Source organism: Fulmarus glacialis, unplaced genomic scaffold (assembly GCF_000690835.1).
Source record: "Fulmarus glacialis isolate BGI_N327 unplaced genomic scaffold, ASM69083v1 scaffold36838, whole genome shotgun sequence".
In the NCBI taxonomy this organism is placed as follows: domain Eukaryota; kingdom Metazoa; phylum Chordata; class Aves; order Procellariiformes; family Procellariidae; genus Fulmarus; species Fulmarus glacialis.
This window is the reverse complement of record NW_009230801.1, coordinates 18850-46136: the sequence shown is the minus strand read 5'-3', so window position 1 is coordinate 46136 and position 27287 is coordinate 18850. Positions and strand designations below refer to the sequence as shown.

General features: G+C 41.7%; 1 protein-coding gene across 1 annotated transcript in view; it reads right to left on the bottom strand.

Annotated features, from left to right (window-relative positions):
* Positions 1-27058, bottom strand: part of LOC104081558 (AT-rich interactive domain-containing protein 1B-like) — a gene marked incomplete at its 3' end in the record, with an annotated part of 78758 nt that extends 51700 nt beyond the window's left edge. Inside the window, exons 1-2 of the mRNA XM_009584355.1 lie at positions 27020-27058; positions 12803-13046 (exon numbers count right to left, since the gene is read on the bottom strand). Coding sequence (XP_009582650.1) covers positions 12803-13046; positions 27020-27058 — 283 coding nt within the window. The remainder of the gene's footprint in view (positions 1-12802; positions 13047-27019) is intronic.
* Positions 27059-27287: the final 229 nt, after the last annotated feature.

The window sequence follows — 27287 nt, the reverse complement described above, 5'->3', positions numbered from 1 at the left end:
ACAGTTGTAAGCTGGTTTTCTATTTTTTAAAATTATGTTAGAAATGCTTTTAAACATTTTGCATGAGACTCTGAAAATCTATGTTTGAAACAGAGTCACGAGAGACTGCATTGCACCTTTGGAAATGGATTGAGAAAAGTACTAAATGGCAATTGCATTATGACTACAGCCATGAAACCTGCAGTTAAAGTGTAAAAAGTAAATTCCTCGGAGCCAACAGAGCAGGAAAGAGCAGATCTTTGATATCCTGCTGAGGAGGGGTCCTTACGATGAATTACAGCCCAAATCAGAAACATTTTGAAACATTGCTGAGGGCTTTCCACTCCCATCACTGTAATGACACTGGAGGATGCTCAGCAGTGATACCCTGTACCAGCTGGACAATACCTCACAGAATTGTGCCTGAACAATTGAATCAAGAAAGCACTTCAGTGATAACAGGTTCCCCCTGGGAAATTACTAGTTAAGGAAGGAAGGAGGGATAGCAGCACAGGAATTTTAAGACGCGTGAGGAACTGGGAAACAGGAGGGCGGGGAACTGATCACAGCCTGTGTTGAAAGGGGAACATTAGGCTGGAGGAAAGGCAGAAGTTAAAGATCTTGTGGGTTGTCTTTGGGACAATTCTCAATCTAATTTAGGAATTAAGAGCGAGGACTGGATTAATGACATTGGCTGATTACAAAGTAGGGAATCTTTAGTCAATATAGAAGATGATCAAAATACTATCTAAGAAACTGGATCACCTTTTGGGCTGGAGTAACAAAAATGCAAACATTTATACTCACAGACCAGAAATAGGCCTTTTCTAACTGAAGAACTGTAGGGTTATCAGTTAGAAATGGAAGAAGAAAAGGAAGGAAAATCTGACTGTATTTGTGACCTACAAATGGTTATAACTTACAAATGGTTATAACCTACAAATGGTTATAACTAACCATTTGACGTGACTCTGAATCAAACAAATTTATTATTAGGATGAATTAGGAGAATTGTTTCCAGTAGAGGTAAGGAAACATAACGCCATCGCTGATATGTCACTGGTGAGCCTTCACACAGACAAAACCAGAAAGCCTAATGCTAACTGGAAAGGGAACCAAGAACAGCTACCAGCATGATGTGACAGGAGGCTGAAAGGGCAAGTATTATTTAGCATGGCAAAAACTAAAGCTGTGGTTTTGTGACTTCTTTTTAAAAATATATCTGTGGCTAAATATCAGGGAGGAAAAAGAGCACGATGTTTAGGATGATAACCAAACCACTACTGGAATTTGAAACGACTTCCTTTTAGGAATAATGAGGTCCAGGAAACCTACTGATTAAGATGAAATCTGATAAAATAATGGGATTATACCACACAGTCAATGTGACAGTAAAGGCTTACAGACCGGAAAGGACATTCTGGGTCTCGGATCCCTATATCAGAAATGAAAGATCATAAATAGACTTCTACATGGGATTGTTTTAAATGAGCTTTTCAGGAAATTGGCAGTGAGGTGCAAATGACTTCAAAGGAAAGAAATTTTTCTATGGGTAGCATAAAGGGAAACTGGTCATGTGGTTTGTGTTATCTCTTTCATCTTACAAAGCCTGTGACCCCTTAAGAAAAAAGATTTTTTTCTTCCTTAATTTATGCATTGTAGCTAAGCTTCCTGTTGTATCAACAGTATTTTTCAAATGACTTATTCATCCGAGTAAAAAGCAAGGGCTGCCTGCACATCCCCCCAAATTAAGACACGCAAAATATTAACACCTTCCTCGTATCTATACAGTAAACTGAGCACAGATGCTTTAAAAGGCCAGCGACATGAGGACCCTTTCAGATACAGCAGCCGTGGCCCCGCTGAACCACTCTGAGGGGGGTACGCAGAGTCAAGCCCGCTCGAACCAAGCCTTCTGGCTCTGCTCAGCACCATGCTGTAGCTAATAACCCTTTGCAAGAAACAGCAATGCTGGTAATCCACTGCCGCCTGCTCACCAAGACGACTTCCACCTCTGCGACCCGGGAGCTCGGGACCAAGCCCGGAGCCCTCCTGTCTTGGGATGCTTTCGGTGGCTGGCTGTGTGGCTTACTGAAGACGAGATCACAAGCGGCTGATTTCTTCTGCCGCAGCAACACAAAGCGTCTGTAAACATGAAGATTATCAATTTAAGCCAAACTTACGGGTGCTCCACATTACAAAAATTATCAAGGTTGTTGTTGGGCCTGGCCCTGATTTTCCATATTACCTTTTAAAACAAATGCATCATGCTCCAAAGACACAAGATTCCCTAACATACACAAGTATCACTCACAATCCACATAAAATCAACAAAGGTAAAAACCCACTTCTCTTCTCATGGAAGTATATAATTCTCAGACTACTAATCCTTGAAAGTTACACTCCATCTTCTTTTTCGTATTTGTGTTACATTTACCATACCAAGGGCTGGGTTGTGAGCAAGTTCCAGAGATGTCACTGTAACCTAAGTGCTAAATTGCTCTCAAATCTCCGTTAAAAAATGCAACACTGTGCTAAGGTGGCCTGCAGAACCCTAGCTCTGACTTTTCTCCGCACACATACAATAGCATAAACATCTTAATTTCATGACCAGAAGCTACTTGTTTGACATGATATAACATTTAATTCAAAGTGAAGTTGACACTGACAGGATGAGGTAGCTATTTAATATTTTGTTTCATCCTCATTATTCAGCATGTAGTCTCAAGGTATTACTTATGGAACACCATCCAAATGTCACCCTCACTACAGAATAATTCATTTTATTATGGACTTTTTTAGAAAAAGAATTAAGTTGCTGAAACTGGGGTCTGCCAAATTAGAAGTCCAACTTTTATTCCCATGTTGTGTAACCTCTGAGTAAGGTATGAAGACTTTTAACAAATACTCAGGAGTATAAAGTGAAATAATTGTTAGTACTGCCTAAACTGACAACGGGCTGAGTGGCAAGGGGTAGGAAAACAAATAGATTGCCCCCCAAAACCAAAGCTTACTTTGCTCGAGAGGGGAAGGGAGAGCAGCAGCAGCCACTGCAAGAGGGTCTGTTTCATCCACGCCCCATCCAGCAGTCACCTCTGCGTTTGGACCAAAGTGAAGCACCACAGCATTTTTTCCTGAGATTTTGGCAACAAGCCCACAGCAAGCTGTCAATGGAAATCTTCAAAAGGCTGTGACTCACCCGATAATGAATGGATTTCCAGTAGGCCACAGCAAGCACCTGTCTGCCTGTGGACTATTCCTCTCCAAGAAATTTCAAAATCCTGCTGCAAAGCAGGAAAGGCACTAGAGCTCCTCAAAATTAAGGATGCATCATTTATTTATTTACATGAGCAAAGGCGTAAGTCGGTCTAAGTCTAGGATCACTGCTTCTCTATCCTCAATAATATCCACCCCAGACATGTAATTTCACTTTATAGTTATGAGAAGTTTCATTTTGGGGGATCAAATTCTTTCTGCTTTCACCCTGCCTAACTCCGCATTCATTTAATGCATTATTTCCATGAAGCTCGGGGGACTTCCCAACCCAGGGTACTTCTGCTGGAGGCCGATCCAGAATGGCGCAGCCCAGGGTAGCAACCAGTTAAATCTTTTCTAATCCCTGCATTCAGAAATGGTGGCTCATAGCGGCTGGCGTGCAGGAACTGAATAGAGCAGGCAAGCTCGTATTTCTTCCACCAGGCCAAATTAATAAAAACAAAACCTGATTTCTCCTTCTCGTTTTCCTATTCTTCCTGCTCCCCAATATTCTTCCTCTTTCAAACAAATTTTTTTTTTTTTTTTAATTTGAGAAGTTTAATGTTTGGCTGCCTTCTGAAGAATCGGGCACAGTGACAGATGAAAGGCCGTATTCATCGCCTAATTCAGAATAGGGAAAAACCGACTGCTGTGCATTTAAGATTCTAACAACCTTGCAATTTTGTATAGCCGTTTTCCCCAACCCGTTCTTTTGAAGAAATCTGCTTTTATTCTGTTAATAACTAACCACAGTTGCAGCAGCATGGATCCGATTAGCAGTTCTTACGCTACAAAGGAGAGGGGGGGGAGGGCTGTGAACAGGGTTGCCAATTTGTCCACCTGGGTCCCCAGGAGAAAGATTAGATGAGGCACTTGCTCCTTTCTTCCCCACTCGCTCGCTGCTCTGCACTAGACAAACCTCTTCAAAGCTCAACCACTGACTTCATTTTTTTTTTCTCTAAAGTCTCATTTAACCGCCCCTCCACATGTTTTGCACTCTGTGTCACCACGTCCCTCCAAAGCGATGGCGTGAATTGGGATGAGAGGGGTTGGGAGAGGCTGCGGCTGCAGCTTGCCCAGCGCTTTCTTTCACACCTCTACAGGGCCTCTGAATTGCTTTTAAATTTCATAAATTGTATTTTCTTAAATTTGTGCAAACCATTGAAAAAAAGCATCTATGTTCTTTAGGGAACATAAAGATCCAAACCCTGTAATCATACCATATTTTTTCACTCTGTCCTTTTAAGCCTTTCATAAAAATGCCAGTTTTGCTTGCATTTAGACTGAAGTAGAAGATTGCAAAGGGTTGCATGGATTTAGTAATTGGTAATTACTTGGGACATGACATTACACAGCTGTTAATGCAAAAAGCACATGCTTCGGCTAGAGGAAAAACATTCTCAATTTCTTTATAAGATGTCAATTAACCAGAATATAAAATTTTAATTGATGCAAGTGCTAAATATCCAAAAGCTCCTAACAAAGGACGGGGCAGTATTTCTTCCTTATATTTGGCTCATTTCTTCCTTCCAGAAATGAAACCTACCCTGCCACACACCTGAAACTTAAAATTTCAGAAATCCATGTAGGGAGTTAATCCAAGTTCCAAAAGTAAGAATTTTTCATTATCAATGCTCATTCTCTAGACTGCATTTATAACTACGAGGAGAGTTTTTCTCTAAGCTGTTCCTCATCGTGTCTACTGGTTTTAAGAGCCTGAGAAGCACAACAAATGCAGCAGACATACACTTCTGGTATTTGCCAGCTAATAAAAACCTTAACTCCTAATATTGCCAAATTCTAACAAAACCATATATCAACTTTCATTTATAATATTTGAAGTGTGAAAACATGCAAGATACCAAAGAAGGGTGAATGTGAACTGAAATTGCTATTTCTTATCCGTATTTCTTTTCCCTTGATCCAGCTACACGTAAGAATTGCTCAGAATAAATATTCATCATCAGGTGGCATTAACTCGAAAGACCAGCAGCGATGGAGTTTCACTCCTCCCTGCTCCTCCTGACTCTCTCAAGTTCAGGCAAGCAGGTAGAAATTGGAGCAGTGCTGATATGTGGCAATGAACTATTTTGTGAGTCCTGCCTGCTACTTCTCATACTAGTCCATTGCCTGTGATTAATGGGCGTTTTAGTAGCAAAATGTATGTGCTCTCATTAATGCTATCCTCAAAAGGAACAAACTCTTAGATAATCTAGTTTTTCTTACTGCGTTATATTGCATATTACACAGCCCTGGTCCCAACGGTTCTCAGGGACAGGGGAGAAAAGGGCAAGTTGAATGCATAAAGGATAAAAGCACCTTGAGGCAAACCTGCTTCCAAAAACCATTTGGTAGGTCTGATCTTTCTGAAGACAAGATCTATCATGCCATATTTCATCTCGCCCAACAACGGTAAGCTCCAAAGACCAGTGCAGAAGCAGCACAATTCTTCATGTATTTTTAATCAACTGAGAACTTTCATCCAGCGAGCTCCCTCCACAAGGTCACACACACCACGCGCGGCCACGCGCCTCTCATGCAGTTTGCAAACGCCAACTTCTATGTCAGCTTCTGTTTGGAAGGGGGAGTATCAATGTTAGCAACCCCTGGTTATATCATTTATAAACATGCAGATGTGGATTATTAAAGATTAATGCGGCATTCCGTTTGTCTCACGCCGAAACCAATTCTGTTCTTCATTAGTCAACGACAACCCACATCACCCTGTTGTGGAAGAGAAATCAAAGGTGCAAGCGTGAATTGAGAATAAGTGATGAAACTGATTACTAAGAAACTTAACGGCTGTAATCAATCAACACATCACAATAATTTGAGTCCACTGTTATCTGGAGATGGGGAAGAAACAGAAAAGCTCGCCGCCGAGCGTCTGCTTTCTAAAAACCCACTTTGCAATTTGACTTCCATATCTACCTACGGAGCGATGCTGTCAAAGGGCCATTTGAGTCTTTCAACCCGCAGCTCAACCTGCATGAATTCTGTCCCTAAGGAGGAGAGAGAATATCTTGCTTTTCATTAATTTTTTAAAAAATTATTATCTGGAGGTAGTGAAAATGTTCTTCTTTTGAGGCTAAATGGCTATTTTCTAGCTGGCCCAGAATTAATTCAAGCCATATATGCAATTGTTCGGGTTCCTTCTTCTAAGGAGTGACACACCACGTATCTGTCTAGTCAAGTCTGACACTAACTATGAAGCATGAAGGCCGCTTTAAATATCTCTAATGGCAGTGATACACAGCCCACTGAAAAACTGAAAACTGCAACAGCCTATCCCATCACAGAAACCAAACCACTTACGATATTTATGCTCTATTTTATCTAGGTATAATAACCATCTGTCAACAACAACAAAAACATACTGATGGAAACATGAGAGACTTTTCCCATTCGCTCATCAATCACTGCTTAGTATTGCAAAGGACAAGGGAGTGAAAGACAACCTTTTAATTTATGATAATATGCAAATTAATTCCTTATTTGGCAACACAAAGAAGGAAAGAGCGTCTATGTTTGTGTAGCCAAATAACGACAGAATAAAAAAACCCAAACGTTCAAAACCAAATATACACTGTATTAAATTTCTTGACAAAAACATAAGTGGGTTGAGCAAAAAAAGTTAGAAAGAAGGTTAATGATTAAATGTAAACAATAATTGCCCAATGATGGCCTTAAAGTATACATCCAAAACTAACAACAAACATACCTGTCAAATCTTGGCGGCTGTGGTTAAGTATATTTGAATTTTGTTACGTGAACCAGAGCACATGCATAATTATGCAAAGATTTTAATTGGATTTCAACAGCCGTCATACTCTAGGTGGATGTGTACCAGCACGGGGCTACCAATGACTCACAGAGCTACAAGAAGTGGCCTGTTGCACGCGTGCTGCCTCGGCGTCCACAGCAGCAGATACCCCGCCGTGCCGGCTGTTTGGCAATTGCCAGGATGGTGAAAACAGGCCTGGCAGGAATCAACGAAGACGACAAACCAGGTATGGGGCAGAGCACAGCTATGGGGATGTGAGCACTACCAATCTGGCTGTCTGGGGGAGGCTTACATGAAGCCTTTGTAGGGTGCTGGATGACCCTCAGTGCTGTGCTCCAGTCCATGGGGCAGAAAAGTTTGTCACTGGCTTACACAGCAATTAAACACTGAAACTGAAATGTGTGACCGTGAAATATAAACATTGATAATCCAGATATTAAGCAACTGAAAACTCTTAAAACTAAAAACCAAAAACTACCCCTAAAAAACAACCACCCAGGGCATGCTGGTTTTGGTGATTTATTGTTTTTCTATCTGACGCTTAACTTAGAGCTGATGAAAAACAGCAGGTTGATGGTGCTGGAACAGGAAACCCTCTCTCATCAGGAAAACCTAACAGGAGAAACTCGAACAGCGTGTCTCCATCTCATTTCATCTCCTGCACCTGTTCTGGGAAGACCACCTCTACAGAGAAGGACACCTCCCTGATCTCTCTGGCCAGACTGCGAGTATGATAGCAGTTTTGATAGTGCCTTTTGTAGCACGGGCTCTCCTCAAGAAACTGGATTAGGACTATTTAGTTATTTCACGAAGCCTGGAGACAACACATTATTCATCAGTTGTGACCTGGGCTGAATGCTAATAGGTATCACAGGTTAGATGCTTCATATGCTAGAAGCAATGCCTCAAGCTAGAGTGCCTTACAAGTTGCTTATTTTTCTCTTGTCAAAAGACAGAAAAACCCTAAATGTTTTTCAAACCCTTCAAAAGAAAAGGTTTTAAACTACTGCTATGTGAAACATTCACATATTTCATTTGTAAGCATTCTAGATTTGCAAAACTGCTGAATAGATGTTTTGTGCGCTAGCAGTGATTAAGAACACAGCTATGTCAATGGCATTTTGTGTTTTGTTTTTTTCTGGTCCGGATGCCAATGAACAGCATGCATCTTCCTTGCAACAAGCTGTTGCAAGATTTTTGCCTCCAGAGAAGCCAAGGGGGAAATATTGATAGATGTGTTAAAATAATCTTTCTAGACAGGGGAATCATATCCATTTTACAAGGATATAATCCCCTTTTATGTTTTGCAATTATTTTAGGATATCTGTAAAACTTCAACAAAAAATATTGTATTATAAATTCACTTAATATAGTAGTCTTCTCTCCCTCAAATAATGTTTTAAAAGAGTCCACGCGTATAACATACTAGTAGTGGTGGTCAATGGAGTAAGCATGTGGAATAGCTCAATCCCAAGCAAAAGATTTTTCAAAATTCTTGTTTAAAACATGATCTGTCTGATCGTCTTGTCTTACTGCAGCCACTTCTGGAAACAGTTCAACTCTTAGGCTTCTTTTATAAGGCATGAAAGAAACTATCACTCCTATTCAGATTTTTGCATTAAAATATCCTTTTGGACTATGATAGACTATTGCTCCTGTTTTTTCTTCTCTCAGCATTTTAGTCACTCTAGTCTATCCACACATTGCCTAACAGGCACACCAAGGCAAGATTTCCTGTTACAGCTCTCTTTGGGCATCCCATTCCCCTTTTGATCCTTTTTTGCCTGGAGTGCCAGCTGTAATTCTGACGGGTCCTGGATTTCAAGCTAGCTAGCTGATCCATACAGGAGGGGAAGACCTCCGGGTTTGCAGAGAGTAGAGCTGATCACTGAATAGAACACATTTATTGACTCATATAATCATCAGAACTAAAAATTTGGGGTCTTTTTAATCAGAGGACGGTGCTACCACTGGTTAGCATAAACGGCAATAACATTCCTAAGTAAGAGTATACACACATAGATTTCCTCCTGAAAATTACAACTCCAGCCGCATCCAAGTTCCTTGGTGAAAGAAGACATCAATATAATTGTAACACAAACAACGCAGCTTAACAGTGAAAATAAGCTTGTTTGTTCAGAAAGTAAATGTATTAAAAGTGCAAGTCAAAATACTGATCTATGTGAAAAAAATAGTTTTACTTATTTCTAAAGATGGCATTTGCTATTCATTATTAGTATAGCATACTCTTCTATACAAATAAAAATTGCTGCAGAGGTTTAAAAATAATAGAATCTATTAACTCGTACAAAATCTGCTTGTCTTTTTTTTTCTGGCCTATCAGCAATCTTCCACAGAACTCTTACTATTAAAAATTTTTGCTGCTTACACTGCGAGGGAGAAAAAGCTGACAAAAGCCTTTGGCCAGTGAGATCAAAATTGGGGATGAGGGGGAGAAAGGGGAGTTTAGCTTATTTACATTTTTGCTTTGTTAGTAAACCAGAATGGTTGGAGCAGGAGGGAAAGGAAACAAAAACAGAGAGAGAAAAGTGAAATTAACAGCCACTAAATCTGGCAACAGCACTGCATTTTGATGATGTGCTGTGTCAGCTTCCACTAATGGTTTAGGGTTGAATCAGGCACAGTTCAAGACCCAAAGCAGTGCAGGGCATCACACCTCATTCTTTGGATGAACACATACCCTAATTATGAACATGGCTACAAAATAAAGAGATTAGGATTTCTGGCAAAGCAGAATAATGATCTACTTAACAGGAAATCAGAATGCCATTTTGAATCGCTAAAAATCATAAAAGAGTAGGATTTCAGTGCTGTAATGAATGTGCGTCTGAATGAGAAGTGTTACCATTTGAGAGAATACTATCTTTCTGAACAAAACCCGTGTAAGTTGCTTTTTCTACTCTTAGGGGTTAATCTCCCTGGTCTATTCCAGTAATGCAAATGGAAACAAAGGCTGTATATGTGTGTGCCACTTACCACACAAAATATCCGTCCAGTATTTCAGAGAGCACAGGAAGGAAATGCCCACTGAGCTAGGGATGTGCCAATGTCAGTGCTGCCTGTGCCAGTCCATTCCCGTGAAATTCACGGCGTGTGGCAGAAAGCAATGCGGGGCAGCAGGCTTGCGGAGGGGTGGGGAGACAGCTTAAACAGGCAGTGGAAGAGAATCAGCCATTTGGGAGGTTTAATAGGGGGCTGTTTGTTTGTCTGCCCTTTTGATGTTAAATTAGTCTTCAATTTTGTAGCAAGGAAGGAGGCATTGGGAAAAGGATGCTTCTCTTCCAGTAAACCCTGGGAAAGCAACACCTTTATTTTAACGGCCTTCCCACCAAGAACCCCCTGCAACATTTTGGCTTTCCCTAGCCATAGCTATCAGCAACACAACAGCTGCTCATTTTACAATGACTTGCTGGAGAGAGAATGATTGAAAGAGCCAATCTATGTCACATGGAGAAGCTGTGGCACAACATCGCAGGAGGTAATAGGAGAGGAATGAGGTCAGAACAAACAAGGGTAGGGTGAGAACAGAGAGGAAAATAGCAGCGAACAAAATTATTAAAGGCGAGATGCTATACTACACAATCTATGTTTAAAAACGGCCACAACCCGAACGCTGCAAACAGTCGCAGAAATGCAAACAAGCTCTGTATTACTTTTTCATAGGGTCTCGTGAATATGGCTGACAAAAAAAGCTACCAAAGTCCTAGCAATGAAGCACAACGGTGGGAATACACTTAAGTGAAAGGACAGTCTAATTCATACGGCTTGAAAGCCCCAGCACCCGGCGGTGTCCTACTAGTCGCAGGGTTTTAAATAGCAGCCTTGCTCGTGTCATTTTGTAGCTTGAGAAACACAGCAGCAGCAGCGGCAGCAGCAGCAATGCTACCGCAGCTGCCCGGCTCCCCTCTGGAGAGCGCTGCATTAGCTCACGCCTGGGAGTTCACCTTTAGCAAAAGAGCTGCAGAGACCAGGAGCTCGCCCACACTGGGGAAACAGCGGCGGGTGATTTTGATTTAGTGCCATTCATAAAAATCCTTCCTGACGAACAGTTGCTTTTGTGTTACCGCAGCAGACCAGAAAATCACCATGCAAAATGATGGCATGGTTTGTATGAAGAGACAATACTTTTCACTAGGCCAGTCACAAAAATGAGCTTTTGGGCTCAGCTGAAGTGATGAAGCAACTCTGACCCTGGCCTCTGGGCCCACACCCCTTCTATTTTTATCCCACAGGGATCAGTTGGTTTCATAAAAGTTATTACTTTCCCCTACACACTGTCCTGTTCCCATCCTTATCTATCATGGCTACAATAAAGCTATTTTCAACATCACAACGTCGTTTCCCTATTCAGCAATCAGGCTGCTAAAATGCCAATCCATTTACTTGCCTGAATCTGACTGGGAGAAAATGTTACCTTTCCAGCTAGGTGGACTATCTGGCCTCACTCAAGAACAGGGACGGGCTTCTGCACTACGTACTGGGAAATACACTGCAAATACAAAGCTACCATACTGCACATAATGCAAATACTCCAGTCCTGCCAGTGCCCCTGCTATTCCTGCCCCACCTGAACACGTGCTGCCAGTCAGAGTGGCTGGAGAGGGAAGAAATAACTGCAGGACACGCATGCAGCATCAGGGCCTGACACGCTCAGGCCACATTCAGTATGCAACACTCCTGTGTGCATACTGTCCTGTCCCCTTTGCTTATCTAATTTAACCTCTCTATACAAACAGGCACGTACATTTTACACAGGTACGTTTGTATTGAATACCAAAACACATGCTGCTCACTGAATTTTAACCTGCATTTGGTTTACAGCACATGTAATGAAAAAGCATCATTGCTTTTGTTTCTTTTAACTGAACTCCATGTTGATTTTTTCGTGGTTTTGTCAGCAACTGATGTTATCCCTGGGGTAATGTCAGCATTCTCCTAACTCTTAGGAATTCCCATAGTATTCAAAATGTCAGAAAATAATAAAAAACTTGAGCATCAGAAAGAGAACAAACTTATCTGAAATACCAAATACACATTGCTGCCTGATCCCCTGCAAGTAACATGCCAGATGGGTGGGGACAAGGTAAGAACTGGAATTAATGCATGCCTTTTTTTTCTTCTGGGTATCTTAACAGATTTCCACAAATTTCTGAACATACACGAATGACTGTGTGTCATACTCTATGTGGCACAAGAGGGCGAGTAGCAAGCATGCCACTGGCATTTCAATTATTACTGATGGGGATGGATTCCTAGTAACTTGTTGACCTTTGCAAATATTAAGAAATAACTCATACAATATTCTGTACTCATGTCCAAAATTACATTATCACAATACAGGGTTGGAAAACCTGTGCCTCATCCTGCAGGTCTGAAACCACCATACAAGTCCAAGAGCCAAAACCAACAAAAATACACAGTAAAAACAAAAAAGGAGCCCTGTAAATAATAGAGCGAAATATGTGACAGATAGATGACACACGAACCAAATACAAAAATTACGATCAAGTATTTGTATTGGTCAATCATAAAGACATTTATCACACACATGTATGGAGTCAAGTTCAGAACTTTGAACACTCCAAGGGCTTGGCAGCTGAAGTTTAGATGGCATTCACCCCTGCTTTAAGTATGCATTTTTCGCAGAAAAAGGCCCTGAAAATGCAGGATTCTCAGAAAAGAAATTAATTTGGAATACAGGAGTATTTATTTATTTAATAAACCCGTCTATCGGTTTAATTTTGTTTGTTGGAACAAACTTACCTGGAATACTCGCTGGAGAAATGGGCCCAGATCTTGACTGGTTGCTTCCAACAGGAGAGCCTACAGGGGAAGGCGATGGGCCCCCGGGGATGCCAGAGAGATGTGGAGAAGCATGAGGGGAGAACGGAGACTGTGCAGGGTTGCTCTGCTCCCCCTGGCTGCTCGTAGAGCCTGACGCACTAACGGCTGAGCTCAGGGTTGCTTCGGTTCCAGTTGGCAAGTCGTCAATGGATCCAGATAAATCCTGAGGAAAAAGGAAAAAAGAACGTAAGTAGTCGTATGAACTAATACTCAGGCCGCTGGACTCGAGAGCCGGCATGGCAACAAGGTCCATTTATTTACTTATTGCAGCAGATAACTGAGAGGTTGTCTTCAACGTTGGTTCATGTAGTTAAACGATGGCAGAAAATGAGGATAGTATGTACAATTCTCTGCTTAACCTCTAATTCTTCTGAGAAAAAGAACAAGCAAGGGCAACAAATGAATTGGAACCAAATTCACTCAACATTGAATTTAACCTTTTCCATCTGGATTAAGCTTTCAAAATTAATCCCACAAATTCTGCCTGAGCATACCAAAACTAATGAAAATGATACATCAGCTTCACTTTCACACAGTATTTCATTTTGGGGTTTACTACCGTTACAATCACAGCTTATACACTTCACTCTTTAAACCAACACCAAAACGAGAAAAGAAGAGTGTAAAATACGCAGCCCTTCTAAAATTCGCATGCAGCTCCTTCACCTCGCAGAAGAGACACAAGAAGAGGCCCTGCCCTCAGCAGCATCACAGGACCCGCTGGCCACCTAGGAGCAAGGAAGGCTGCTTCTCTGTTTCCATCAAATACCAGTGTACAACTCACAGTTTCTCTTCAATTTCATTTGAATACACTGCTAAACAGTTGCTCCATTTCAGTTCATAACTGCTGTGTCTTCAATGAGAAATTTCCTCCGTAGGTCAAAGCACATCTGAGTTCTAACTATGAATTGCTGGGCATATTCCCTAAAGCTGTAACATGGGAGTTATACTGGTCTTTGGATCTGTGTGAGTAATTTGGTTTTTTCAATCATTGTAAAATCAGATATGAAAAACCAAGAATGCTGTGACAAAGCAAGTGCATGCCCCTTAACTGTCAGGAAAAATGTAAATCCCTAAGCATCACAGAAAAATCTCATACAAACTGAAAAGCGCAAAGATAGCTGTGCCCCTCTAACTGTTGGCAAGGCACAAGTTAACGAGCACGTTACTATTTCTATTAGCAAATTAAGGTGCAAACGAGGCAGAGAGCTACCTCACATATAAAACAGGTCATTTTCTGACAAGCACAAAATTGTACATATATTTCATTAGGCATATGAAAAGCAAAAATTAAGTTTGAAACTTCAATCTATGTGTGGACTCTGCATTCACTGAAGAGTAGACTTCCATATCCCTACAAATGGAAATTTAATTGTGAAATGGGCAATAACTATTTCCACTGTTTTTTTCGAAACTATTAACTGTAGAAAATGTAAACAAGAAATAACACCGTTTGATACAGTATAGAGCAACGCTAGAGATTTTTCACAGTAGAATGTATTTGGCAAACAGGTAAGCAATTACTTCTTTTCCATACATAATATGGTATTCTTCTAAATGGAATCAAATCGCTGCTGTCGTGATGTGTAACGAATGCTGCAGGAAGTGCTGATAAAACAAATGCTGCTGAAAAGCATATAATAAACCCCTGAAAACTGAATGTAGCAGAATAGAGCCTATTCTAAAGGAATACAAATTCTGCGTAAAAACACAGACAGGCGCCCAACTGATAGAAGTTATAGAAAGCACAGGGTTTTATGTTTAGAATAACAAAGATTTTTAAAGGGTGTGTGGATTATAGCTTTCATTTGTTTTGGCAAGCCACGAAGTACTTGAAAAACAAACATGCCAAAATAACAAAAAGCCATGAAGCACTTAGCACTGTCCGTGATAAAATTATCTGTTGTTCAGAGACCAAGGCAAAACCTGACTGCTCCCCACAGCATCTCCCCAGCTTGCCGAGCGTGCGTGTGGGCAAGAACCTGGGGACAGGAATGAAGTTCACTTTTCCCATCAGGTTGTATCTGACTGCTCCAGCCTCCCATGGGGGTGGAGTGACTGACGAGTCCCAGGCGTTTCCTCAAGTACCTGCCTTCCAGGGATTTCCTCACCAACCTCATGCAACTCCTTCACAAAAGCGGAAAAGAAAGAGGAAAGCTTGCATGACGCCAGCCTATTTAAAGAGCGAAGCCACACCACCCCCCCCAGTACATGCAGAGGGAGCAGCCAGGCGGGCTCAGCACACCGGCAGTGCCTCGCACTCCCCACATGCGCTCAGCGTAAGCACTGATTTCCTCCCTGGGCTGGGGAACTTCGCAATCAACTCATCTGCTGAGGATGCTACGGTAGCATTCATTCGTCAGACCCATCAAGAAAGCTGATAATGAGGTTGCTCTCAGGACAGCACGAAAGGCTGTTGCCTATCTAGATGCCTGGGCTGTGCTATACAACCTTTACCTTGTGTTACAGCAGGCTAAAATGAGAAATATCAGCTGTTCTGCACAGGGTGGTTTGCAGATGATTACTTTGTGTTTTTTGTTAACATACACTTCGTGGCCTTACCTAGTCTTCTAAGGTAGAAAGCCTGAGCAGGTGAGCAATGGGGAAACTTCCAGCATACAAAGGCTTTAGAATCAGCTCTGTTATCCACAAAAGCTAATTGGGAAATTAAAGAGAAGGAGAAGAAAGACTTTCTGTGAAGCGCCCGGACAGAAAGAGCAGAAGTCGACTTACTGTTCTCCTATTATCAGTATTTTAATGCTTGCTTTTACCTTGGTTTAACAGAACAGTAATAAAGTCATGTGCAATTTCCACATCACAAACATTTATTTATATATAAAATACTGTACATGTACACATCATATACGTAAATTACATGGATATACTTGCATTTACTTAGCATAACCATATGTAAAGCTATTAAAAAGCCTACTAATAAGAGAAATTCACAGTGGTTTAAACATACAGCCTAGTTAACAAAGAAGCTCTGTAACTAATACTCCTCTAGAGGACAATTTAGTCAGCAGGGCACCAACTCTATTCTTCTTTTGTAAGTACTATCAGATCTATGATGCCTGTAAAGAACAGAGAGACCTTACTTACTGCATCTCATTCAAACCAAGGCACCTTCAAGCTACAGCGCTTCCATTTATCTTGTTGGAAAGTTGGCAGGTTAGGTAATTGCTGGGATTCTTTTAAGGGGCTGACGTCCCCGTACCCTAAGGCATGCCTTAAATTTTGCCTCTCTTCACAGGCTTTTTCTGGAAAGCACTTGTTTCTTCCAGTAAAATACAGTAAGTCTAGAAATACCAGAAATCTCTTGTTTCTTGTAGATTTGTTTCTTGTAGAGTAATCTTATTATTCTTGTCTATGATATTGGTATGACTATATTTTCAAATGTGGCACCAACTCTAAAATAAATGAAGGACAAAATAATTTTTTTCCCTTGTCGCAAATCCGTATTACAGTTCTGTATTCTCTATGTCAGCTTTACATCCTGTATTATTCAGGACATCCCAGCCAGGTTTCAAAGTTCATTTCTAGATAATACCTTGATTACAAACTGAAATGTCCCTATGCAGGATTTATCTCTTTTAGCAAAGTGTTTTATCTCTGACTATCTTCACTTCTAGCCTCACCTTCCACCCATGCACAACCTTTATTCTCGTCCCTCTGACAAGTACAAGAGCTAAAATGAACAGGATCACATTGTGCTTGGGATTATAATGTTATGCCTTCCTGGTGGTATGATCTTATCAGACTGACAGGAGAGACACTCTTGAAACAGCACAGCAATTTACTATTGCAACGCAGCCAGCAAGGGGTAGAAGGAAGCAAACTGCTTACATAGAGCCAGGAAACCCAGAGTTACCTAGAAAGAGAGCAAAAGAAAAAAAAATACAAACACCCATATATAATATAATAATGTTAACTTACACGAGGAATACACCTAGATCCAATAAACAGCAAAAAGGAGAATATAGTAACTCGATAATATCACCACAGTTTTACACAGAGTGTGACAGGATTAGAGCATTCACCACGGAGCAAAAATTTACACCACAAACCCTTCACACAGTTGCCTGTTTTGCTCAAGAGTGTCTCACCAGACATAAAACAAGATTTTACTAAAGGGATCCCTTGCTAAATACCTACAGTTGAAAAATGATAAGCATCTTCTCTGAAATCGGTAAAAAGGGAAAGTGTGGAGCACCTTCTAACTGAGCTTCTACGCTGCTAAGTTACACCCTAAGTTCACTGTTAGTTACACACTAGGTTACTGTAGTTTGGGGTTCTCTTGCTCTCTGTGCGGAGCATATACAACCTGGGATTTATTTAAACTTCCCAGTTGTTGCCTGTCGATTCCTTTATGCTCAGGGAGTAGAAGAAAAGTAGAGGTATTCTGTAGATATTAAAATTAAAGACACCCAACCCCACCCTGGTCTCCAAGAAGCTGAAAACCCCAGACTCTACCCTACCGTCTGTTTTGCTAGCACGAATCCCAGCGCTATGCGTAGGGAACTGCAGGAACTGCAGCAACCGACTGGCTGCAGGATCAAAGCCCTGCTCGCTCCATTCAGGCCTTCCTGCAGTCTTTTATGTAGGATGTAGGATGGTGCTGCTCAAAGACAGGATCCTGCATGAAATATCCATCTCCTTAACACGAATCACCGTGTTTAGAAGTAAAATTATATATACAAGCAAACATATTTTACATGTAAGTATGTAAATATATATTCAAGCAGACATACACTCTGCTATTGTTTTGGAGCCATGGGGGATTATGAACAATATGCTCTGTAATTGAGATTAACTTTGAACAAATGATTTGGCTGACAAACACACATACGCACACAAAGGGAAAACCCACAATAGCTCTGTTTAAATTTCAAGATATTTGTAAGACCTCTTTTCATCACAAAGCAGCCTATAATAGCATGTTTCAAGAAGTCTTCCAAAGGCCCTGCTGGTCACATTGTCGAGGCAGCGAGCGAGCTAACAGCCTCCCATTGCCTGCGCAACCGGAAAAAACACACGGGCACAGCAACGATGGGGATGACGAGGGAAATCCTTTCATTTTCAAAGGCTGCTATCCCCTACACGGATGTCCTCCTTCCATGCCAGCTACACTGTGAGACCCTCAACTAAGCACACCAAACATACCTAATGCACATCCTTAACAAATTCTTCTTTAACAGGAGACAGCAAGGCTGCTGTTACATTTTTGCCAAAGTGCCTTTTACACCCCTTACTGAAATGAATTCGGGGACAGAAAACAACATTCATTCTCTGAATCTTGTAATTCAAGGTTTGGAAAAGGAAAAGTAGACAAGATCACTTCCATTTCAAACACCTCCTTGAGGAAAAAGCTCGATTTTTATTGATGTGTACAACTCTGCCTCACAACATGCTATTGTAAGGAGAGGATTTGTTTCATACTAAAAACTTACTTGCAAGACAAACCCAAACTTTGACAATAGTTGGGTAGAGGTACTTTTTAGTTAGTCATGGTACTTGTCAGTCTTAATTTATTCCACTTACTAGATGTTTTAGTGATTTTAACCAAATTTTTAACTTTAACTTCTATGTGGTAAACAATTCATGCAATACTCTGGATGAAGGAAATTCTATGTATGTGATAAAAACACTAGCTGCTTGCACTAAATTTAGTGACAAAGCACCACTTGCTGGGGAAACAAATTCCCTTCATTCTGCAGACCTCATATGCTTCCCAAAATAACTCAGTTACTGAACTGTGTTGCAAGGACTCCGATCAGTATCAAATACCTTCTCTGAGAAGTTATACAGGGAAGTCCCTGAGGATGCAAAATCTTTTCCCCAAAAGCCCTATATTCATTCAAGCAACTGAGAAAAAGCGTAAGCAAACAATGCAGTGCCAGTGCTCTATCTGCTGCCTTTTCAACTTATGGGATCCTGGAATTACATCAGTCTTCAAGAAATTATCTACAAAAAGCCAAATTGGAAAAACAGATTCAAGTCACAGATTACTACCTAATTGCTAAGCAAATGACTGTTTTGCACAGTTCTTAGTCGTAATTTGGATACGAAATTCATTTCCAGTCTTAAAAAATCCCCCTGATTAAAAGTGCACAGAAAACATTGTTTCTAAGAAAAGTGTTAGTCCTAATAAATAATTATTTGCTGAGAGTGGGGAAAGAGCAAAGGAAGGTTTGCTTTTTTGTTTTTTAAACAGGTTCACTAAAGCTGGTATGAATTTTGCTTCTGACTTTAACTGACTTGGGTTTTTCTCCAAACACTCAGTTAATGGGAATGTTTCATCTTCCAAATGTAAGGGATCTTAAGTGGACTCGCTGCAAAGGCAGACCCAAATGTACAGTCACGCCTGTTTTTTCCCTCTTCTTTTCTTTTTTTAGGTAACTCCTGGTCCTACAATATGAACACCAAAGCATACATGATGATTTGGTGCAGAGTGTCACTGGCTCAGAACTCAGATTAAGGACCTGAGCTGTTGGGACTATGCAGACTGCGCAGGAGAGGCTGTGGCTGAAGGCACGCCTCCTTGAACATGTGCCCGCAGGCTTGCACTTTCGTCGACAGTGAACACCGCTGCGACAGCATAGCCCGCGAGGGTCAAGAGATACCACCGGCCTTCTCGGCTGCCTAGGCAGGACTGCCACCCTAACGAGGAATATGATTTTGTTCTGCTGAATATGGCATCTCACTGTAGCATTCAATTCCCAGTTCATTTAAAGAACGAATAATTTCTTACCACATTTGTCTAACAAGCAAAGGATCTGTGTTTGTAAGACAACCTTAACTAAAAATAAAAATTGTTGACCTGTGGATACAGGTGTCCAAGAACAGAACATGGTATGCCCGCATCTGTCAGACACGGGATGAGAAAAAGTTGCTAAGATGGTCACACTTCTGTGCCTACGCTGATCCACGATGGACTCTTATTTGCTTGTCCAGACAAGAACTTTACAGCAAAAACAACTTAGGGCAATTAGAAATTCAAAACTGACACTGTAGCTTCGAGGCACCAGACGAAAGCCCAGACAACTGCACACCTCCCTGCCCATGCTGAATGCCACTCATTATGGGGTCTGCAGTTCCCTGACAGTTAACAGGAAGGGGGCTCCTGAGGTCTCCAGCTGCATCAAGAAATCTCTTAATGGCATAAAAAAAGTTGCTAGTTTACAAACATCAACTCCCGTGTATGAAACGATAAATACTAATGACCCATGTGCTATCAAAGCAAATTGACAAAGTCTAACAAGGACTGTAAACAGGTAAGACACACAGCTTGTCTGACAACAATACTTTTTTATATCAGAAATAAACAGTAAATCTCCAGAACAGAAAAACAATAACACAGCATCTCTCAAGATACGAACTTCACTGTTTATCTCTGAAGCAGAATGCTTAGCACGTAGAATTTCTGGAAATAAAATTTAAAAACAAAAAGGCATAAACCCTTAGGAGCCATTTGTTTCTTCAGTACTGTAGCAAAGAAAAATTCTCAGCCAACAACAACTGTAGCTACAGCATCAGCTATTTATCATCAATAAATCATCAATATTTAAAACAACCAAATCAATGAAAACCACAACAAATTGCCCCTATGAATAAGAAAGAAAAGTTACATTTGTGTAACAGCAACCTAATAAAATTTAGTCATACTCATACTACTTCCCATCCATCGTTTCCTCAGTGCCAATCTTAACCATCCCCAAACATGAAATCCCTTCCGTTAAACTTAAGGCTTTTTCCTATAAAGAACAACCAGGTGAGGCATAACAACTTCCTTCTTTTGTGTCTCTTTGGATTACCATCATTTTCTAGATCATGTAGCCTACAGCTACCTCCCCAGGGAGAAGACAGACTAAACTGGCAGGATAAAACAGAGAGGAAGCTGATTGAAGGAAAACATGCACTGATCCAGAACTTTTCAAGCTCTCTGGAGCTTGTTATTTTGGGGATCACTATCCTCCTCCCTCTCTGCAGAAAGCTTAGAATTTGAATGGCCACAGGGTTACTCCCCTGCTTGCCAGCCCTGCCTGCTTTCCTAGCTGTGCTTCTGGCCATTTGAATCCAGCATCACAAAGCCACGAGGAAAACACTACACACCTGCTACTCCCCCTCCCATTACCTCCTTGTTCTACTTTCACAGCTGACGTAGAAAGAAATCAGACCAAATATGCAAGGAAAGGAGTACTGAATCACCAGAAAGACAAACATGGATTTGAGCAAAAGCATATAAGAAAGAAGAACAAGACATTACCAAAAGAACATATGGGTCAGTAGATCTGAAAGAGACCTAAAATTTTAGCAGGTGCAGCAGCAATATGCCTTAGAGATTATTGCTTACTCCCTTTATTCCACTTACTCTGGCTACTTTTGGAAACTTGCAGCACACGCAGTCAGACACAGACCATCTATCTTGAGACTACATATTGAAAAACCTCAGATTTTGCAGGTGTGGCTCAAGGAAAAAGGAGCAACACCACTTCAGAATATGGTAACATGAAACGTGGTAAAATTCGCACCATGTCTATCCTGCAGTACGCCCACACGTGACTGAAGTGCAGAGAGTCTCAATAGGTCTATGCAGGGTAGCTCACATAGGACAAGCTCTTTAAACACAACCACACAACCTCACACGACTTAATGTACCTTACTGTTTACTACTACAGACATACCCTGAGTCACAACACACCTATTTTGCAATTATAAACTAACATCTTTCCACATGTGCTTCTCAGACTATCCCACATTGCATTCAGAAGGAATTAGCTGTGCTGTTAAAAAGTTTGGACCTACAATACTATCTGATTTGGAGACCGCAGTTGAGAGAACAGAAAAGTGTTGGTCCAACAATCAATTGCCCGCTGATCACTGAAAGCAGATCTTTTCATCCCACAGTAAATTAGGCAAGTTGATAACAAGTGAGCTGTTCTGAGAGCCCAAGGCTACCTATGTGTGGACCATGATAAAGGGCTTAAGCAACTGATGAACCTATACACCTGTATGCCCAAGGTTTAAAAGCTCTTGATCTACAACACTTACCTTTTTTTTTTGGCATATTAATACACTTTGTAGAGTTATGGTTTGATAAAAAGGATGACCCAGCAGGTTACCGTGGGAATAAGGATCTACAAAACATAGTTTTTCATTAGTTTAAGGCTTTTGCATGCATCGTACTGTGTCTCTTTCTTCTCTCTCCCACAACACCCTGTAACCAAACACTACAATTCAATGAGATGGTAAATAAGCCACAGACACATCTTAAACTTCAAACCCACAGGTGCTCCAATAACTTCCATCTCTTCCTTTTGACTCAGAAGCTGAAAGGAGCAGAAAAATATACACACCAAAAAGAGCGATAAATGTTAGAAAGGCTTCCTTTTTAAGGGACTGAGTAAGGTGACTTGCCTCAAACAGTATTAATTAATTAATTAATTAAGTCTTATTTAACAAAACTGGAACAAACTGGATATGCAGTGTTGTATTGGGGTATCAGGCAGAAATGAGTGTCATAACATTTACTGCAGTAAATTCAGCTTAATTTGCCACTCATTCTCGCAGCATCACGCAAGAATCTCTTCATCGTCCTCCCTCTTTCCTTCTTCTGAACCCAGTGCGACCCCAGCGGCGTGTAGTTCGACAACCAGTAAAGCACAAACAAACGGGGCTGTGATCGCTCTGACTCTGCTTTGCTCCACACCCTCCGCCACGCACACGAACTGCTTACTCCTTTCTGAGGTTTATGGGCCACAGCAGCAAAACCAAACAATTATGCTTCAAGAGCTGTTCACTCAACCCCTCCCACCTCTTCATTTTCCAGTAACCTCGGAAAAGGTTGGGAAATGAAATCCAAGACGGTAATAAAGCAGAAAATAAACTTTCAGATCGTTTCTCACACATGCCAGCTAGAACCAGACTCCCTCATCACCCCAAGTTCTGGAATTCACATCTCCTCGCAGTAATTCAGTGCTGGTTGGGCATGCTATTGTGCAAAATAATTGAGCGGCAAGGGAACGCGATATTTTGAGACGATACGGCTTTAACAGACTTGTGTAGAACTCTTGTTTCAGAAACCTCTATATAAATTTCAAAAGGCTTTTGAAATCCTAGAGAAGTGTCTTGGCCTCAGATTTCTTTTGAAATAACGTCTTGATTACCCTAGTAGGAAGGATAACTTGTAGTGCTTCAATTAAGCTTTAAGCAAAAATTCTGAAATGCCAATATCCTTCCCTGTCTACTGCTAAGCATGCTGTCCCAGCCATGGCTTACAAACTTTGCTTTTGGGGTGGGAAGAGGTATCTTGAGGCTAAGATATCAACATGGTTGTCCTGATCATTGAGTGCATTAAGCTAGTCTTTATCCAACAGGTTCATAATTCTAGGTGCACTCTTGAAATCCAACAAATGAGGAGAAAATGTGGAAGAGTCACTACAGAAGTGTTAAACCACGTAGTCTATGCAATCTGTAGAAAAAGCAATATACCAGTTACTACTGCTCTTTAATTAATATACCACAGAAAGCAAAGATTTCTGTGGTGAATTGCGAAAGCCAGCTTTTTCTGAGTTTCTGAGCATGCTTCAAAGTTGCAGCTTTTTCTTATCATGGAGAAGACAGGGAGTCCTGAGATCTTTTAGATAAAGCTTTCAGTAGGCTGTTCCTCCAAAATTTTCCTTGGCTTGAAGGGAGTAGGTTGGTATTGCACAGAACTACCAATTCAGCATAATGCTAATAAAAATGCTCTGAAAAAATTCCAAGAAAGCACGGGTAGGATGTTCAGTGTACAGCAACTGTGATCAGCAAAAATGTGGCTGCTGCTCCATGGACCACAACAGGTGGACACTCAACGGAGCCTTACTGAGCAGGGTGCTCCCATCTGCCCTCTTGTACATTGGTGCTTTACCCAGCCCTTCACCCAAGGTACCAACTGTCCTTCCCCAACACCTGCCAAGCTATGTCCCTGCTGTGGCTCCCTCCAGCAAGCACCACTGTAGTACCACAGCCCACAGAGACAATGCATTTGGAAGCCAGTTGTATGAAATATTTGTAAATAGAATAAAAGAGAACTTTTTTCCCCACTGATCTCTATTGCACTGAATTTTTAGTGTGTTCATACACGGTACGAAAAAACACATCAGGTAACGTGACAGAGGTAGAAAAAAAGGGCTGCAGGTGGAAGCTTCTTTCAAAGAGGGTCTGCCAGGATCTTGTAAGGCAGTGATCCTTTCCCCTCCTCTCCTGCTGCTGCTGTTCCCCCACGGAAATCCCACGTCACAGGCAGCAGGCTGAGGAACTGCAGCGCTTGTCAATGGCTGCATCCTGGTCCTTGCAAGATGAAGCAAAGAGAGACTTCAGCCCTGCCAGACCTTCAGATGCAGCCCTACCTATTGCTGATTCTCCATCCTCCAAATCTGTGTCTGAGCTACGTAACACAGCTTAGGGAGCAGGGCTGAGAGGTCTTCTGGGGAATGCGTGTGATAGAAAGACAGGAAAACAGCCATCTGTGTCAAGGCATGGCTTGTAAGAGCTACAGTTCAAGAAGAATATGTTTCTTAACCTGATGAAAGTTTTGCTGCGTGGCTTGTAAGGTTGTTGCTGCTTTTCTGCAGTGTTGCCTGAGCGCTCGTCCCAGTCCCCCGTTCACGGTCTTCTACACTGAAGACTGCAAATAGGGCCAGCATTTATACACTGCTGTCTTTCTTTAAAAAAAACCCTACCTACCTCACAACTACTAAGAAGATCTACCTGTTGGAACTATCAAACTGAAACTCATTTCATCCTCTGAGTTATTCATTAGACAGACCACCAAAAAAGAGGAAAAAAAGCAAATCAGTAAGTTGGGATCTTCACAAAGTCCCAAAATACTTCTGAAGGGCGCTTGTCAGAATAAACAAACGTACCAAAGGAACAAACAGCCTTATGAATTAAGTAAAGAAATAAATAAAGGGAAAACATACGAAAATTTCAACAACCGTGCCAATCTGTTGCAAGCTGTACCCGTGCCAGTGAGCGGCCTCGGGGCGCTGTAGGATTCCTCAGCGCAGTGCCAAGCTCCAGCAATATTGTTATGGTTAGAGAGGAATTTCTCACAAGAGCTAACAAAGGCAGAAGGTCATAAATAAACACAGCAGGATCGCCTTGTCAGTTCTCATTATTAGCGCTGCAGGCACTTGCTTTTCTATGGGCTGCTCACAGGTTCATTTAAGTGTAAGAGCTCGTCCTCAAAATTTCACATGCTCATAAATAGAGACAACATTTCTTAAGAAAGAAAGGCACACCTAAGTTATTTTTTATTATTATTTTTTATGCACACAGGGGCACATGCGCATGAGCTGCTCGTGCTGTCTGCAGCTGCCCTGTCCATACGCACCCAGACATGTTTCCCGCACTGGCCAAAAGCTTAGGCGCAGCTAACCTAGAGCTGCAATATCCTTTTACACCGGCCTCTGTTATGCCGTGCAGGCCTCCGTCAGACTGTGGCCGTAATGAATGAGGAGAGCCTTCCTACTGTAATAATGGTCACCAGAATTACATCTGGGCAGGAAATGAGGCTGAGCTCCTAAACTGATCCCGACATGCATTATGCAACTAGGAAAGCACAGCTGTGTGATCATTATTGCAATTATAAAATTACATTTAGTGTTAACTTTCTTCTGTTACTGAATTTTGAAACAGAGAGAGGGCACTACCAGAACTCCAGGGGTACAAATGTGCAAAGAAGGGAGGGAAAAGTTCTTAAGATCTCAAGTGTTGGTCGTTCATCTCCTGTCAGAAGTTAACAAACAGCCCAACTGAAAACATCTCATCTCTCCCACACAGATACATACCTATCTATCTATATATATTCATACCTATATAAATGAGTGAAAAGTAAGCTCTAGATGCAGTTTAAATAAATTAACACTATCATGTAGTGCATACCGATTTCAAGTTGCATATGCAGTGCTTTTCAGAATATTAGGGGGAATTTAGAGATCAGCAATGCTATCTCTAGAATATTTTTATTTTCTATTTATTATGCTGGAATAAAAAAATGTAAAGACGTGAAGAAAGCTCAAAGGTTCATGACCTTGGAAACATCACCATTAAATTAAAAGTAAGTAAATGAACAGGCCTTATGTTACACAGGGGATATCAGGGGATGCCTGGCAGCAGAAAGAACGCTGCTCGGTCACTGTCCCTTCCAACACTAGAGAGGTGATAGGGAATGTAATTACTCACCTGCCAAAAAACCCCAAAACACTGCTCCCTCCTGTGAACTGTACTGAACACTAATGAACTGCTTCGTTAAACAGTCGTGTCTATCTTTCCAGTGGGCTAAAATGTGACCAACGTTATCGTTACTATAATCCACACAATCTTGAATTCTCACCTTTTAAAGCAAATTGCATGACTGACAAGCAAAAGCCCTGGTGCCTCATATGCCTTCTGTGAGAAGCTCAGGAAAATAATTTTCCTTCCAGTTTGCTTCCTATCCCATCACCTGCTATCAAAGGAAGTCGGGTTATTAGTCCTGATGCGCTACAGTGGAAAAGCCATGTTCAAAGAACTCTTTCTCTCGGCTGCACAGCTCTCCATTACACACCATTCATCATTATCAACATCAGGAGTTGTTGGAACAGCCCTTGTGAATGAAAAATCTCCCTATTTAACTTTTAGAGGCTGCCAGCCCGCTCCCTTTTGCCTCTGTGCTCATGCAGGGTTTGTACTTTGGGCAGCGGCCTGCTGGCCGTGCTGCGTGCGCCTTCTCAACACAGCCCACCCTGACAGGAGGACAGCAGCCTCTCCCTTCCACCAGCTGGTACGCACAGAGCCATTTTCCAAATTTCTGACCCTATTAAGCTGGCTTCTACCAGACACAACACCGAAGGTGCTAGGGAAGCTGCTTTCTTTCTGCATACCAGCAATGGTGTGTTTCTTGGCTCCAGCCTGCTTGAGAGGAAAGAGCTGCTGGAAGTGGAAGGTGCTGGAGTAAAGGGTAACGGTTTCCAACTGGTCAGTTCCTCTGTCTCCCTCGATCAGTAGGCAAGGTGCCGTCAGGGACCTTGTAATCCCCTCTATAAGCGCAGAAACGGAGATGCTCCTCTATTTCTAGCCTCTTCCCTGTGCTGAGTTTCCCCGACTCCCCACCATCTTGCTTTGGGCCTCCAGCACCTCCATGGGCGCCATCTCGGCAGCTCCTCCTGCCAACCTGCTGCCACACACCTGCATTTCCAACCGTGGGGCAGAGACCCACAACACTGCCAGCAGCGGGGAGCACGCTCAGCATAGTGGGGGCCCGAGAGCCTCATCAACTAACGAGCAGGTTATCTGCTGTCTGCTGCCAGCGCACTCAGGGCCATGCAGCCTCAAAAGATGTCGTCCCTGCCGCAGGCAGCAGGCAAACACACTGGACACG